An 18,343-nucleotide genomic window follows, 5' to 3' on the forward strand; every position below is an offset into this window, starting at 1 on the left:
CCACAGGATAGCACTTCCTCTGAGCACAGGAAATCACTTCTTCTGACCACAGGATAGCACTTCCTCTGAGCACAGGAAATCAATTCCTCTCACCACAGGACAGCACTTCCTCTGTGCGCAGTTAGTCACTTCTTCTGACCAAGGAACCCCACTTCCTCTGACTATGGAAACATACTTCTTCTGACCATGGGGAGTCACTTCTCTGCCCACAGAATGTCAGTACATTTCACAATGGGAAGTCACTACCTCAGACCATATGAAGTAACTTCCCCTGACTATGGGAAGACATTTCCTCGCACCACAGGATGTCACTTTCTCTGACCACAGGGCGCCACTTCCTCTGTGTACAGGAAGTCACTACTTCTTGCTACAGGATGTCACTTCCTCTGACCACAGGTCGTCACTTCTTTGACCAAGGAATGCTACTTCCTCTGACTATGGGAAGTCACTACCTCAGTCCACATCAAGTAACTTCCTCTGACTGTGGGTAGACACTTCCTCTGACCACAGGATGTCACTTTCTCTGACCACAGGGAATTCTAATCATGGGAATTCACTTGTTTTGCTGTCCTGTGTTGACTCCACCCATTGGCTCAACACTTCCAGAGGGCCAAAAACCTGAAGTATTAGAGTGACTTGGGAACCAGAGAAGGATAAGTAGGATTTTTGGATGAAACTCATAAAACATTCATTGGTTCGCCATTCTGACACAGAGAATAGGATCAGTCATCTTGTGACAAAATCATGTTGCTTTGGAACGTTGCTCATCTTGTTACACACATACCTGGACACGTCCACCCTGGGGTAAAGATACAATTGTACATTTTGGCATCATACATGCTCTGGTCAAAGTAAGTAGTGACTTGTTTCTTGTTTTTACCACCGTCATATACACACACAATAGATGAAACAGGACAATGATTGACCAGAAGATAGAGGAGATGTAAGGCCAGAGATATCCTCCAACAAAAGCTCAAACATTCGGAATCTAAATATTTACCTCGTCGGGAGTTTCCTGTTTCTTTAGGCCGGCACACTTCGTTATTATAAGCTCGTGGCATCTCTTGTGAACTACGCAAGTGCAAACTATAAAACAGGGAGGAAGATAGTCATGATCTCCAGGAGCAAGATGTCACCATCTATATAGGTTCTGTCTATATTCTCATTCATGGTACATATACACAATGCATCTATGGGACTTGCACCTATCCAGAGAACTTGGCTCCTCTACCAAGTTTGGTATAAGGAATGCAAGTTTCTTTCCATTAACTTGTATGGGAGTTCTGAACATTGCAGCTATTTTTTGGACTTCTATACAAGTGGATGTGAAGCCATTTTTTCCTTCACTACGGCCACGAGACGGCCATCATTTTAAGATACACCATACCTGTTCAAGATTGAAATACACTTTAAAGAAAACTTATTAGGACTATTTAGGAGACTAAACTACTAACAAGTGCTTAGTGAAGAAGTGTCCCAAATGGTCCTACACAAACTCAATGCAGGATAGTATTAATGAAAAAATATATATCCTTAAAGGGATATATATCCTTTAAGCACCTCACACACATGGAGACGAACATACCAATTTGTAGGGGCTGCTACACAGATTTAGGGGAATTTTGAATTTTCTTTCTAGCCCCCACGGTTGCAGAGATATCAGTCCCAGTATCTGACCATTGTAACCCTTTTCATTGTCAGCGAGAAGGAACTGGGAGGGAGCATGTGCTATGCTAATCTTCTCTAATGAGCAGAAGATTATGATAACACACGCCCCCTCCTCTGCTCCAGCTCCTTCTCTCTGACAGTGGAGAGGATTATAATGGTCAGATATCTATACTGATATCTCAGTAACCGTAGGGGCTAGAAAGAAAATGCAAAGTGCCCCTGAATCTCTGTAGCAGCCCCTACAACAGCTATGTTCATCTCCACATGCTTGAGGTGGTGAAAGGTCCTCTTTAAGAGACTGTGTCATCAGATTTACAGCCTTTGAGTAGGGTGTGAGATATCCTTTCCACAACTCTGTATTTTATAGTAAACCCTGTCCATTTACCTATTTAAAAAATCCCCTCCAAAGTAATATGAAAATGAGCAGAGAGGAGTCATGTGGAAGAAGAGTCAGGTTTATATTTTTCAGGAGGAGAGTCACTTCATATATTTGGTTCTATCTTTGGATCCATAGAACCAGAGGTACAGGCAGTTAAAGGAATAGGCGGGAACTGGATCCTTATCTGTCTGTAACTGTGGTTCTGTAGAAGCAGAAACCTGATGAGATATGAAAGATGAGATCATGACACCATGGTTCTAGGTGCTATATAACTAAAGATAGGAGCGTCTAAAGTGACCCCCTGCATCCTCTAAATGTGATGCATGTCAGGAAAAAAATGACTCTTCTCACCTCATTTGCATATGCATTTAAAGGGGATTTTTTTATATACAGGTAAATGGGTGAGAGTTGACATAAAATAGCGAATTCTAGGAAGAACATGAAGTGGATGTAATAAATGTATATGAGATCTCAGGCAGTGCTGGTGAATATACCTTACAGCTATGACAGGCAATCATTCATACTACACAGATAAAAACACATGCAGAAAAAGAAAAAGACCACAGCCGGAGCAGAGCGGGTGGAGATAAGATACCCAATACGGAGCATGAGAAATAAAAACTGGCAGACACAAACATTTTCCACCCTGTTCTTGTCTCAAACCAGAACAAGTTTACAGAGATGAGATAATTTCCCAGCAACTCCCTATTCTTACACTTTACATGGGACAGATAGATACATAGATAGATTATCAGATATGGAATAGATATAGTTACATGATGATTGATAGAGAATTGATAAATAGATAGATAAGAGATAGATAGATACACAATAGAGAGATGTAGTTAAATGTTAGATAGGTATTACATAGACATATTTAAATATGAAATGATAAATAGAATGGTAGATAGATATTAGATAGATGATAGATAGATAGATAGATAGATAGATAGATAGATAGATAGATATGAAATAGATAGATAGATAGATAGATAATAAATACATAGATAGAGATGAGATAGATAGATATGAGATAGATAGATAGATACATGTTAGAGAGATGTAGATACATATTAGATATGAAATGATAAATAGATAGATATATAGATAGATAGATAGATAGATAGATAGATGATACATAGATAGATATGAGATAGATAAATAGATGATATATAGGTAGATAGATAGATAGATAGATAGATAGATAGATAGATATTAGATAGATAGATAGATAGATATTAGATAGATAGATAGATAGATAGATAGATAGATAGATAGATAGATATTAGATAGATAGATAGATAGATAGATAGATATTAGATAGATAGATAGATAGATAGATAGATAGATAGATAGATATTAGATAGATAGATGTATTCTTACCTTGACATTGGTAACCCTGTTTCCCTATAACGCCCCTGTAAATAATAAGAAATTTATAACGGTAATCTCCAATAATCACACCAAAAACAACAAAACTTTCATATGCAAGAGATAAAACAAGATGTTCTGACTATAGGTAGTGCCCAGACATGGGGCAGTAACACTCCCCCACCACGCACGGCCCCCTTCACACCCTGCTACCTACACTTGGAGTGGAGTTGGTGTAAGGGAGTGAATAGTCACAATTCCTGGCCGTGTGCCAGGAATTGTGACTATTTCAGGGCTTATATGTCAGAAAACTGCCATCCTCATCCTATGCCCACTTCCTCACATCATCGGGAGGGGAAGGGAGGGAGGTGCTTTGTAGAGGTTAAATCCGGTGGTAGATTTCCTTTAAGGGAATAAAAAACAATCGGAAAACATCGAAACATTGGCTCAAATAGATGTAACTTTTTTGTCACAATTTTTTTTCCTAGTCCTCACCGTTCCATCAGGGTCATAAGCTTAAGCACTAGACTCTATAATGTCAGGTGGGTGGTGCCAGGATGTCTGCTCCTGCCCAGGACCACCCATTTGACAGTAGAGATTCTAACTTACAGAACTGATTGCTTGTGAAAGGGAAGGGAGGAGGAGTTATTCCGGGAGGAATAACAAGGGAACAGAAAACACATAATTCTAACGCACATATTTACTAAAACAGACGTTCACTGGAAACACCCCTCAATATTTACTACCCAGAACCACATGTCTGGATTATACTTGGTAGGAAACAGATGTATAGAACAGTCGTGGATTTTCGGCTTCTGCAAACAAAAATAATGAATCATCAGAATCAGGAAACCCAAAAAATGTGGATAAAATATCCTATATGTAACAAGCAGATTTGCTAGAAGTGCTGGAAGGGATGTTTTCTAGAAGACCCCATTGCCCTTAGGCACTTGCACCCCTTTCCGGGTCCTGATCCGAGCTACCGAGAGGAAACATACAGCACTAGAAGCGCAGACAATGGGGTGACCCTTCTTTCCTTCATGTCAGTTTACAAAAAAGGAAATGCTGAGACTTATTTATTTATAGGACACAATGAAGAGAAAGGTCTTAAAGGGACAGTACAGTAAGAAGATTTGTTAGACCTTTATGCGCAGGGCATTGTGTATGATTGATTTTATTAGGATTTATTACTATAATAGAGTAGAACAGTAAATTTCCCATTCTCAAACATTGGGTTTTATTTATTGTTCAGTGTTCAGGTCGCTCTGCCTGACCTAGACATGCTGTGTGATATGCTGGAGCCAATCCCAGAGATTTACGCCCCCAGGCAACTGGGTATGGCTGTGATTGGCCAGGTGGACACCCTTGGCCAATCAGAGTTATGCCCAGATTAGGTGGAGCGACTCGAACAATGAAGTTAAAGTTTGGGCCTGCTCAACTCAAGTCCAAGGCTTACACACCTCAGCCTCACTATTCTCAGTGTGCATGCGCTGAAGGTCCAAAGCGGATTTAAGTCACCGGACCCCCAGTGTCTTAACATCAGGTTTCCAAAATTCCTGGTGGTAAAGGTGGCTGTGGTCCAGAGACTGTCAATAATGAAACCATGGTCAGTACAACCAACCATCACTGAGCATGAGCCCAAAGTTGAGAACATGCACAGGAAAGAGAGGTGCGCATGGACCAGGCATCCAAAATGTACTCAAGTCACCAGATCCCTGCCTCTTTGACCACCTGGAATATCGGAAATGAGGCCATAAATGGAGGTATGCTTACTAAATAGTGATCCAAAGTCCACTGACAGGTTACATTTAAGTAACAACTTAAAATAATATTCATCCTTTAAATGGGTAGTACTGCACATGTGTGACCACCTCTCTCGAAGGAAGGAGGTCATGAATAACACATATTAGAAGATTATTACAGTCCTGGTGCCTGGATCTATGAGCAAGTGGTTTATCATGATGGATTTTAATTTCCTTTAAACAGCAATCAGGCTTCAAGCCTTGAGGATAAGAATCATTTTTGAATTTTTCCTTTTTGAATTTTGGAAGCCATCATTTTTTTTCTAAAGGATGACATACGAGGTCTTATTTTTAACAGAACAGGTTGTACTTTCTTTAGGCCTCGTATATATTTACATATGTAAAAATGAAAGAAAAAATAACAACTAAACAGGATACAGATAACATCTGGGGATTGGATTGTAATGGAGCTCGGAGCCCCTAAGGCTCATTAGCATAATTTGTTAAGCCTTTTTTCTTAAAAACAATGGCATACGAAGCTTGAAGAAGAGCAGATCCTGCCAGAGGAAGCACATATCAGTATGTCAGTGTACTGGGTTTACAATCCTTCATCCTAGTGGTAGATTTCCTTTAAAAAGTGCATAAAAAGATATATACATTATAAGTAGAATAAAGAAGAAGGGGCAAAATACTGTATTATCCAGAGGGGGATGGACTGTTACTATAGCTACAAAGATATAACACACTTACCATATAAAATCTCGGCAGTGTGAACAATACGTAGGTTGTCTAAGGTAAGTTGCCATAAACTTGTGCCCGTTTACTTGATGAACCCTACGTCGCACAGCTCCCTGCCTCTTCCTGGGCCCCACTCGCTCTCTAAATACTCGTTCTTCATTTTCTTTGGGAGCTGAAAAAAAAGAAATAAAAGTAAAATTAACACAAATGTCAAATTGTACATAGTAATAACAATAACACATCTAATATTCAAACAATTATTTACCATCCAATGTTATCCTACAGTCATACCATACCTGTAAAGTGTACACTCTAAAAGAAGAGGACAGAGATAACAGAGTGTGACTGCAGGATCTGACTACATGTTTGACTACTTGTTTGTAGTCTGTTACCAAGGACATACAGATTTGGAACTGGAAAGATAGACACCAAGGCGGGACTTATTAGGGCTTGTGCACCAGTTTTCTAGCGTGGGGCTAGTGGGACTGTTATCTATATGACTACTGTTTGCAGCCTGTAAAGGTTAGTGAATATTTACAGTATGAATGTTACATTATTTATATTCCTGCAAACTTCCAGTCTAATTAATTGCTAGGAGCTGGGTGTGTAGACAGATCAGACCTATATCTATAGGGTCTGTCTAGAGCTCTGGGTCTTAAGATTTGTGCTGTGAACACCCTGTCAAACTGTATGCTGATTGCCGCATTGCTGTTGCAGCAGAGCCCATCTGGCCCCATATGAGATCTTCCCAACGAAGCTGACCAGTGCACGTTCCAGCAAGCCATCGGTGCTCATTGTGCAAGCCATCGGTGCTAAGACAGCCAATCCACAGCCGTGCCAGCCTCTGAACAGAAGGCATTATGGGGTGTTGTTCTAAGTTGTTTTAAACATCTCAGCTTCACTCTCTGTGTCCCTGACCTCTCACATAACATCTGTCAGTGACACCTATACCGGGAGTGCACCAGGTGGATACCTTCTCCATCTTCTTGCTTCTGACCTACCAGCCCAGGCAGGTGTGTATGAGGCCTACAACAATACCAAAGGCTTCTGTGACAACTGTGGCTAAGCCACCAAACAGCCAGCCACTCCGGGTTCTAGTACCTGCTGCCCCTGCATGCTATAGCACCGGTGGGGATGTTGGATATCTACTATCCATTCTATTAATAGTAATTTTATCTCAACATTTTCACGTAACAATTCATACTGCAGGAAAAATAACACTGCAATGAAGTTAGGAGTTCCCCTTTAAGAGGATTTGGCACGTTCCTCTATCTGCAGCCTCTGTCCTTACTGTACAAGGGCAGGTCGCTGCAGGGAACATTATGTCAGATTCAGTTATATGTCTCTGGGTATATTGATCATTTACAATAATAATCAGCGGGGCAGAAAACCCAATGTGCATGAAGCAGATCCCCAAGGTCAATGTATGATTTTAATGAGGGCTAAAATCCGTGACATCCCATCTATCCGACCTCCGTGCAGAAACTTCTTAAAGAGGAAAAAAAAAAATCTACAATTAAGAAGAACTAGACCCTCTGTGTGGATATCGTCCGTAAAGTCCCTCCATAAATCCTGCGGCTGAAGAACTCCGCTGACATTAGAAGTCATCCGAGACTAGAAGCGAGCGCTCGTAATACGAAGTCATAAAACTCTGACATAAGGAAGTCTGAGAAACCAGCCCCAACGTAATATCATTAGCAGCCGTCACACTAGAAGGATTGCAGGTTCACAAACTTTGTGAAACAGATCAAGTTGTCCTCGTACAGAAGGGTCATTCCAATATAGGATAAGAGGGAAGGATAATGGAGACAAAATACACAGCTTAAAGGGGGTTTCCATAGATTCTGGAAAACCCATGGGGGCCAGGATGGAAAAAAAAATAGAAAGTGTACTTACCCTTCTCTGTCTCTTGGTTCCCACATTGAGCTGGTACTTCATGTGTTCAACAGCTCCGCTCAACCAGAAGTTTCAGGGGATACAGGTAAGGGGGGATTAAGACCACCATGCGCCCTGGGATGTAGGAATATTATAGACAAGTCTGGAATCACTTTCTTCATATTTAGTAGAATCAGCTTCTTGGGGAATGGAGGATACGTCAATTTGCGGGTTCAGGACCTTTGAAGGACCTTCAAAGGTCCTGAAATGGCTCTTGTGTATATGTGAATTGAGAGCAGGAAAATATATGTACCAGGATTTCATGGGTGAAGGTCCTGCTGAGTATAAAATTGGGAAGGTTGGTTTGGGTGGCCCCTTAGAAGACACGGGCCCCAGGCGACTGCCCAAAGCGCCTATATTATATTCCACTACTGGTCACATGACCCACTTTGACCAATCAATGACCTCCTTGGACCGCTCTTGTCACTTGTGACCTAAGAGGTAATTAAGTCTTGTTGCCCAAAAAAGGCAACAGAAAGGTTAAAGGTCATGTGACCCCCAATACTTGTGGCTCAACACTGGATGTAAGAACAAGGGTAAAATCTATTCTTTTTATTGCCCCAGCTCCTAAAGGATTTCTTGGAATTCCTGGAAAACCCCCATTTAAGAGTACAGATAATTTTAGCCATCAGTGGGTTATTTGAGATAAGGAAAATAGATCTGCTTTTCCAAACAGCGCCACTTTTGTATATGGCAATTTATAGTATTGCAGCTCAGACACAGATGCTTGCACTGTTCTTCCCATGATTTAGATTTGATTTGTTGACTGAAAATGGCAAATTCATTTCAAACCTACAAACCAATGAATAGAGTCACTCATCTATATCTTTAAATATTACATATTTATAGCTCCTTTGATGGGGGCCAATACCCAGCACCCCCACAGATTAGCTGTTCACTGCAGCTGATAAACAGGGAATGGAACAGGAAGTAGACAGCGCCGTTCTCTGTGAAGTGGTCACACCAGGTTACTACAGATCACCCTCCTTTCATTGGATGGGGTGGGAATTTTGATTCCAAGACACTTCCCTAACAAGGCAATGTCCAACGAAAACTTGCCCTCTAATTTACATACAAAATCATACCATTATGAATGTAGGTTGACACTTTCATAGCACAAATGTATCTGAAAAAGTCATTACTGCAGGAAAATGAAGGGGGTCCTATGAAGGGGACCCCAAATATGTCATCAATCAACCAAAATAGGCCATGAGACAACCCCTTTAAGCAAAATCACAACCAAAATTGGGGGCGAGAGACAATCCCTTTAAGCAAAATCACACCCAAAATAGGCCATGAGATCCCTTTAAGCAATATCACAAATACTGTCTCAAAACTAAATCAGTTATATCTAAAAATAAAAAAATTTCTATTTCTAATTTCTAAATGGATCCATTCCAAATATTTTGGATTCTGCAAAAAAAAAAAAAAAATGAAGAATCCCATCCAGAACTGCTGATAAAATTCCTATTTTTGACATTTTTTAGGAAAACAAAGAATATTAAACCTGCAATACCCTGCATACATTACGGCCACAACTCTACTGCGGAAAATACCTTAAGGTTCCAACCCTTTAATGTTATAATTAAGAATCACCAGCAGAGGGCGCTCAAACATGACAAAAGAAATCCCCTAAAACACTATAAAAACGTCCACTATGAATAAAATATGATGAGAAATTGAGAACAAAGCAGCAGCTATGACATGTTCTGGAATTCTATGAACATATCTGCAATTACTGGAATAATAATAATGAAAAAAAATTACTCTATGTTAAATGAATACTAAATTAATTTCCCAGAGTTCATCCTTTTTCCCAATAAAGCCCCATTCCTTCCTGCAATCCTTCTTATTAGATGAGTTCTCCATGTACTTTGAAGAAAACACGGAAGCGAACATTAATAATCTATCCCGGCAATAGGGAGATCAGCAGAAATATACAAGTAATACAACACAAAAAGTACAGAACAGCTAAAATCTTATTTGGGTCCAGGGCTGCAGCCACCTGTACCAGGGGCTTGAAAGGGGATTCCAGGGCTAAGATACAACATTAACGGAAATCTACCATTCGATTTTATGGATTATGAACCAAACATACCTTGAGAAGGCTGTAGATACACTGATGCAGAAACATATCTTGTTTAATCACTGAGCTGAGTGGTTTTGCTGAATAAACAATTAAAAAAATTTAGGACCATGGGAAAGCTGGGTTGCGTACTGGCTGACGTTCATAAACATTATATGGAGTTTCCTGAACTGTCCAGACAGGACTAATCAACCTGAGCTGGATGACTTACACACAGCAGCTGGAGGATGGTGCAGCGATTGATTACTTCTGCCTGTCAGGCACAACCCAGTGATAACAACATTCTCTGAGGCAGGCATAGAGCTTCATTATCACAATTTTATAATTGTTTTTTTCAGGAAAACCACTCAGTGCAGGGATTAAGCAAGGTATGTTTCTGCATCAGTGCAGCTACAGCATTCTCAAGGCATGTTTGGTTCATAATGCATCAAACAAATGGTAGATTTCCATTATGATCAATAAATAAAGATTTTTGGATTTTACCTGTATGTGACCCCAGCTTTCTTTGCTGTTTCTTAGACTATATACAGATTACTTCTCTTTAAAAAATCAACAAAGTAAGGGACAGTGAGGTAGCTGTTGTCCCTCATAGAAACCTGTTCACAGCACAGATTTAATTTTTAAGAAACACATTAAGAAATGAAAACTATGGGGGAGATTTATCATAAGTCTTTTCAAGCAGAAGTGTTCTAGTTTCCCATGGCAACCAATCACGGCTCAGCTTTCACTTTCCCACAGCTGTTTATAAAGTTAAAGCTGAGCTCTGATTGGTTTCCATGGGCAACTAGAACAGTTTTACCTCAGAAACTTGAAAAATCTCCCCCTATGACTGGTTTCTATGGGCAACAAAAACATTTCTTGCTTATAGCCGTTCCCTTCTCTGTCTGATCGATCCTGGAGATTATGTGATCCGCCTATAAACTCTGAATTCAAAAATGACCTCTCTAATCCAGACATCCCCTCGCACGCAGCCATATATTACACTACATTCCTTTTCCAGCTATTTATGGTGTAAATAATACAAGAAATTGCTTTCAATATCCCGCAAAATCTCATATACTGAAAATGGAACCAGGTGCAGATCACATCATGGGAGTGGCGCTTCGCCAACCAGTACAATGGGTTTCGTTATTATAGATGCGCACCGAGGGGAGCGGAGCCAAAGCGAATGGAAAATACTGAGCGCTACAATAAAACGCAACATAAAACTGTAAAAATCCACAAATCTTCAATCCCTTAATGGCGGTGACAAAAGTATACTACAGCCGGGAAAAGATGCGTTCTGTAGTCTGAATGGATAAAAGTCACTGTTAGTGACTGTATAGTCGTAGTTGTACCCCAATATCACACCCATCCCATGTCACACCCAGATTTCAGGTGGATGAGATAGGAGGCACTGTTTGACATTTTACCCCTTTGTCCCATTCATCCTATGGCCCACAGGGATATGTTCACATTGAAGGGAAGTAACTGACAGCAAAACTGTTCTAGTTGCTGGTGGCAACCAATCAGAGCTCAGCTTTAATTTTATAAACTGCTCTAGAAAAATGTAAACTGACCTCTGATTTGTTGCCATGCCAGTTTTTCCCCCAATGGTTTTATTAGATCAGGGGTTTTGCCCCATTTTGTATTTTGTTGACATATCCGCGATAGATATGGGTCTGAACTCAAGTAACCTTTTGTAATCTTCTTGCTCCTTGCTTATAATGGTCCTGAGAATACCAATACGGTTGAAAAAGGAGGGGAAATTCAGATTGCTATAGGGACTTCCCTTAACAGCTCCCAAAACAGTAATATTTATGGGCCCCGGAGAAGGAGACCCAATGGCTCCAAATATAATCTGACCTTGTTCACACCTTCTCTCTCTTCTTGCAGTCTCAGGTAGACCAGGTCCTGGGCTACCTGTGACTGCAAAAGGATCCATTAAGTCCTGCCCGGCAAATTCTGTGCTGTGGCAACAGCCTGAGTGCCCACTGAGAGGACTCTGAGTGCCACCATTCAAACCCACGCCATAGGTTAGCCACCACTGGACTAGACCGTCTTCAAGAGGTTTCCATTGGTAAGTATATTGATGCTCCCACCTTTAGCATCACGGTGGCCATCAGATCACTGACACTATGAGGGGGATTTACAAATTCTGGCACAAGCACAACTGTCGGCATCGGAGATCAGTCTCCGGAAAGCACAGCCCGATGTTTTAAAGTGGCGCACGGCTGTCAGTAAATAATGGGTAGACGGTAATAATCAGTTGTGCGCCATAAAAATGCCGACATCAATGAGATGTGCGTCTTAATTTTGCTCTCTGACAATTTTTTTCCTGGTCTATTGTGCGCCAAAATTTGCGCCTAAAAATGCTGACAAAATACACATAAATGTAACGGATAATGTGGAAAAGTTAGGTCACGCCCACTTGCGCAAAAAAAAAGACGGAGGAGTCGGAATCGTCGGAAAACATCTATTCTATCTAGCACAAACTCATTATAAATGATCCGCAACAATAATACATCTGCCCCTATGGGCTGCCCTGTAAATGGTAGCAGGGGCAGGCTATACTTTCTTTGTTACCCAAGTCTCTGGGGTTTTCCTACAATCGTTTTGATTACTAAATCCAAGCATTAGATAATTTGATAAAGCTAGAACAGATTACTTTGCACTTAGGGGGAGGTTTTTTATCGGCGCTGTATGATGAACCTCCGACCCCTCCAGATACATCAAGATGGCTCTGTCCATCATGTACAGGTCCTGATGTCCCCATTTTAGTAAATCTGCCCAATGCAATCAGGCTGCAAAAATGAATGATGTCCCACTAAAAATTATCAGTAAATAAAATAACATAAAAAAGGCCTCTATGAGAAGTAGTGCAGACTCGTGTACACCTGCATGTACAAAACATTGGCTGCAACTACGGAACAATCACTCAGTAAGTCGGAGCACATGGCCTGAGGGGACACTCATCCGCCAAACCCTGGGCAATCTTCACACTATAGACTGCACCTGAATGGGAGGGTTCTGACTTTTATTACACTAACACATACTAATGCCAATGATTTATAGAATCTAATTAACCATTTACTGAATGCAGACAGAGAAATCAAGCAAGAAAGAAGATGTACAGAGTGGGGAGGAGAAGGTTTATAACTGCGGTGGTGGCCCCCGTAAAGGTTGCTAAATCAACTTGACTACTGTACTGGATTTTAGTGAGGCAGGGGTTAATGGAGGAGCTTTCGAAACAGAAAATTATTTTAAATCTCTTAAAGCAAACCTACCATTTGATTATATGCATTATGAACCAAACATACCTTGAGAATGATGTAGCTACACTGATGCAGAAACATATCTTGTTTAATCCCTGATCCAAATGGTTTTGCTCAAAAATAACTATTATAACATTCAGGATCTTGGGAAAACTGGATTGCATGCAGCCTGCCGTTCATAAACACATTACACATGGGGCTTCCTGAACTGTCCAGACAGGACTGATCAACCTAGGCTGGATGACTCATACACAGTAGCATGGGGATGGTGCAGTGATTGATTACTTCTGCCTGTCAGGCACAACACAGTGATTACATCATTCTCTGAATCAGTGCATATTTAGGGTAAGAAGAGAAGCGCCGAGCCAGCCACAGGAATGACAGAGCCCCATTAACATAAATTTATAAATCACTCAGCTGAGGGATTAAACAAGAAGTTTCTGCGTCAGTGTAGCTACAGCATTCTCAAAGTATGTTTGGGTCATAATACATGAAATGAAATGGTAGATTTCCTTTAAAAGATAAAATTTCTTGCCTTAAAATTGAAGAGGTTTTAGAGAAGGGGCAGCTTTTGTATGAAATTTCTATAAAAAAAAAGACACATACTCATCTCTTGGGTGAACCCCCCACTTCTCCAGCAGCAGCTCTTGTGACTCTAAGTGGTAGTAATATCAGACATCATACGCACAATGTAAGTAATTGGTCACTTTAATTTCAAAGGGACACAAATGAGATCCCATTGGAGCCATTGAAGAATCTGATTATGAAACTGTCTGCTGCCTAGAACCACCACTAGAGGGAGCTCTCTGCAAGGAGAGATATACTGCGCACTCAGCCCAGTGTAAGTGACATCATTAACGTGACGCCAGGTTAATGGAAGAATTGAAGGAACACAATGTATAAATCAAAATGGTAAAATAATAACCCCAGGGTGCTGACTTCTACCAACACTTGTATATACAAACCTGAGCATCTATAGCTTCACAATACATTAGGAGGGCCTCATTCCCTCATTCTATCACACTGGGAAAAGCCCGTTGGGTGCCTAAAGATCCCTCTCCTTGTATTGCAATAAAAATAAAACACTGTTGAATTTTTGTTTTGTGATCATAGTCACAGACCCAAAATCTTTGGGGTGCATTATGATCTTTGGGTATGGGACCAAAGTCACAGTTACATTACCCGGTAGCCCCAGCTGAAACATTTCAGCCAAGCGGAGGCCATGGCCGTAAGGAAGGAGTAAGTTGAAAAAAGTAAGGGGCAGAAGTGGTCAGACCCCATTTCATCAGCATCTGCTGTTGAAGGGTGATTGATAGGGAGGGTTATCCTTAGGGTGGGAGCCTGTGTTTTGGATGGGGGGTTGCAATAGCAGCTTCAGCAGGTTGGGGGTTCCTTGAAATTGAATGGTGGATTGTTTGCTCCAAGATTAACTATAGTTACATTGGGTAATAATGTTCTCCATGATGTGAAGATTTTTATTGCTGACTCCACCCATATTTGTAGCTACGCCCTCATGACGCATCGCAACACACCCTTTTGGCCATGCCCTTTTTTTCGAGATATGTCTAGCCCAAAAATTAGATGGGAGCATTCCACCAGATTCGGGAGATTTGCCCACTCTTCCAAGACTACATGAGGTTTCCCCGGATTTTCCGTGAGGGTGGGCAGGTACGGTCATGACATATGTATGAGCATGCTTATGTCAGGGGGCTGTATCCTATGATGTACACAGCACATTATGGCGGCGTAGCCTACGCCGATTCGTTCCCGTACGGTATTATGTGCTGTTCTCGCCATCTGTTAGGGTTGACTCACATTGCTCTTTGACTAAAGCAGAGTCATTACCAGTCAGTAACTTCATTTTCTCAGAAATCTTATTTGAGGTGTAATTCTACATACTGTGATTGGTCGCCATGGGAACGGTATAATGACCTTTTAGTTGTATAGGAACGAAGAAAAAATCACATACTGTTTGTATTCTTGGTGGAAATAACAGAGTGTCAGATCTATAAATGGCATTAGGGAAATGGTTCAATTGAGTAAAATAAGAGTTGGGATTGATTTGAGTTCTCCGGGTTCCTGGCAGCCGCGCAATCACAGTACGGCGCACGTTCACATTGTACAAGGCTTTATACATCTACACTCTGTATACAGTCACATTATATACAGACTCATACCTCCCTATGCAGTCTACATAAGCTGAATCTTTACTGAATATCATCATTCTATCTCCCAGAGCGGACCTATCACTAAATACTATTATACTATATGAGAGGATTGTACGTTTTTTGGTATAACTAAACATTAGATGCAAATCCATTGCTTTAAAAGCAAATGTTCAGTCACCTGCAGGGCAATTGAAGCATCACACTGTGCCACAGGATTACTACAGGCGATGTACATTTGTGCCACTTTATTTTCTTTTCTGCCTATTATATTTAGAAAAAGAGTAAAATCATTTTAACAAAAAGATCGTATTTAAGATTTTGCCCCCCTTTGTGCAGGGCAAATCCACACAAAGGGGTAAAATCGGAGAAGGTTTTAGACAATCAACTCCTTCATTTCTCTCATGTACAAGTCTCAGCTTCAGCAAGTCCTGCAGCTCAGTCAATCACACCCTCCCTTGCATCTCACAGCAGAAAGCTCAGTCTCAGCCATGAGACAAATCTCATCTCAAAGCAGACAGCACAGACTCATCAAGCAAGTCCTACAGCTCCCTTTCCTTTACCCATGACCATCTAACAGGAGACAGTTCAATCTGATACAGAAGTTGTAGCCTCTTCCCTCACTTAGCCACAAACCTCACATCTCACAGCAGACGGCTCAGTCTGATAAAGCAATTGTTGCTGCTTTCCTTCCTCAGCCATGACCCTCGCATCTCACAGACAACATCTCAGTCTAGTACAATTCCTGCTGCTTCCCTCCCTCTGAAAGAAACCTGCCATCTCACATCGGACAGCTCAGCCTGATATACCAATTCCTACTGCGTACCTTCCTCAACCACAACCCTCTCATCATACTGCAGAGAGCCTCCTGCTGCTTCCCTCCCTCTGAAAGGACGCTCCCGTCTCACAGCAGACAGCTCAGCCTAGTACAATTCCTGCTGCTTCCCTCCCTCTGAAATGACCCTCCCATCTAACAGCAGACAGCTCAGTCTAGTACAATTCCTGCTGCTTCCCTCCCTCTGAAATGACCCTTCCATCTAACAGCAGACAGTTCAGTCTAGTACAATTCCTGCTGCTTCCCTCCCTCTGAAATGACCCTCCCATCTCACAGCAGACAGTTCAGTCTAGTACAATTCCTGCTGCTTCCCTCCCTCTGAAAGGACCCTCCCATCTCACAGTTTACGGCTCAGTCTGATAAAGCAAGACTCCCCCGCTTTCTCACGTACAGCTCTGTGTTTCCTCTCCCACAACTAGGATTCTCAGTATAGTGATGGGAATTCCGGCTCTTCTTAGTGAGCTGGCTCATTTGGCTCCGCTTATTAAGAAGAACCACCTCTTATGGTTCCTGAACGTCTCCCTATTAAATATTTAATAGGGAGCCGCAGGCCAGTCTGTCACCGCACACAACTCCACTTTTAACCCGATTGTATCGGGTTAAAAGGGGCGTGGTGAGACATTAGGGGTGGGGTTAAGCGAGCCAGAGCTGGCTCGTTCGTGAACGACACATCACTATCTCAGTAGATAAAAGACGAGATCTTGTGATAAATATACCTCTCAGTCTATATTTCAGTATAACACAGGAGAGAGGGCAGAATCTCCGAGCATTATCTATGCACATAGCAGGTGACGTATGCTCTGTTCCAGGAGCTGAAACTACAGCTCCTCATAACTTTTATGTGAGGGCTGAATTTACCAATGCCAGCCAAGACACAGAGCTGACTTCCTGTGTTCAGTCTCGCTGCAGTGCCCCTACAGGGCAAAGGAAGCATTACACCATTCCCATTGAAATCAATGCGGTAAGTAAAACATGTTGTGGTCCACCAAAAAGAGAAAGACGCTCTCTATAGCCCTGATTATCTTCCGTGTATGCATATTTTATGCAAAATTTATGTATAAGCTGTAAATTAGAGGTAAAATTCATTGAAGATGTAGGTGTTCAATGATATATTATAATACCTTTCATCTAAATCCACTTTTCCATTCTAATGATCTGGCCGTACTTGACGCACAAACTCACATGCCAAATAATGAACGAGCCGTCCAATTTTTCTTCGTTGGTATATGGTTCTTCCAGTGCAGGTTTCTCTGTTGGCTTGATGTGGGATATTTTGATAGACGTTCCAAACAACCACCCATGGCATTAATATCCATGCAAATGACACAAATAGATTTCTTGCCAGGAACATTACTTCTGTATATTGTTACAAAATCCATTTATAGGCAAATTTCTCCATTGGACTGATACAAGTTCAAAACCTTGTTCATGATGTTGGCGCGGCACCCAGATAGGAGAACACTATACCAGATGTAGTTTGGCTAATCCAGGGGGAGCAATATGAACCACGCACCATTTGTTTCCAACATGCAAATGAAATCATGATTTTAGTTCCCAGACTCGTATCAGCGCTGCCGTCGCTCCAAGGACGATGTTCTATCAGTATAATAAACCCTTGTATAGGTTCAGATCCGCTCCATGTATATCATAGTACAGTATAGTGCCGGGGATTAAGAATGCAAATCCCTACATGCAAAGCATGCTGGGAGCTTTCATCTCTGTTTCTTTTCCTCAGAATTGCAAATGCAGCTCTGGAGCATGAAGTTACTTCCCGATAAATTCTGTACGGTATGTACTTAGTTTTAAAACAACTGCAGAGTAGTGAGTGCAGCTCTGCAGTATAATACAGGATGTAACTCAGGATCAGTACAAGATAAGTAATGTCATGTATGTACACAGTGACTGCACCAGCAGCAGAATAGTGAGTGCAGCTCTGGAGTATAATACAGGATGTAACTCAGGATCAGTACAGGATAAGTAATGTCATGTATGTACACAGTGACTGCACCAGCAGCAGAATAGTGAGTGCAGCTCTGGGGTATAATACAGGATGTAACTCAGGATCAGTACAGGATAAGTAATGTCATGTATGTACACAGTGACTGCACCAGCAGCAGAATAGTGAGTGCAGCCCTGGAGTATAATACAGGATGTAACTCAGGATCAGTAC

The 18,343-nt window shown here is 41.4% G+C and overlaps 1 protein-coding gene across 1 annotated transcript in view; it reads right to left on the reverse strand.

Moving 5' to 3' along the window:
* The window catches only part of PRKCE (protein kinase C epsilon), a 279,710-nt gene that overhangs the window by 116,158 nt on the left and 145,209 nt on the right, over nucleotides 1–18,343 (reverse strand). The window contains exons 3-5 of the mRNA XM_072140293.1: nucleotides 5,911–6,070; nucleotides 3,431–3,465; nucleotides 1,001–1,086 (exon numbers count right to left, since the gene is read on the reverse strand). Coding sequence (XP_071996394.1) covers nucleotides 1,001–1,086; nucleotides 3,431–3,465; nucleotides 5,911–6,070 — 281 coding nt within the window. The remainder of the gene's footprint in view (nucleotides 1–1,000; nucleotides 1,087–3,430; nucleotides 3,466–5,910; nucleotides 6,071–18,343) is intronic.

This window comes from Engystomops pustulosus, chromosome 3, assembly GCF_040894005.1.
Source record: "Engystomops pustulosus chromosome 3, aEngPut4.maternal, whole genome shotgun sequence".
Taxonomy (NCBI): Eukaryota; Metazoa; Chordata; class Amphibia; order Anura; family Leptodactylidae; genus Engystomops; species Engystomops pustulosus.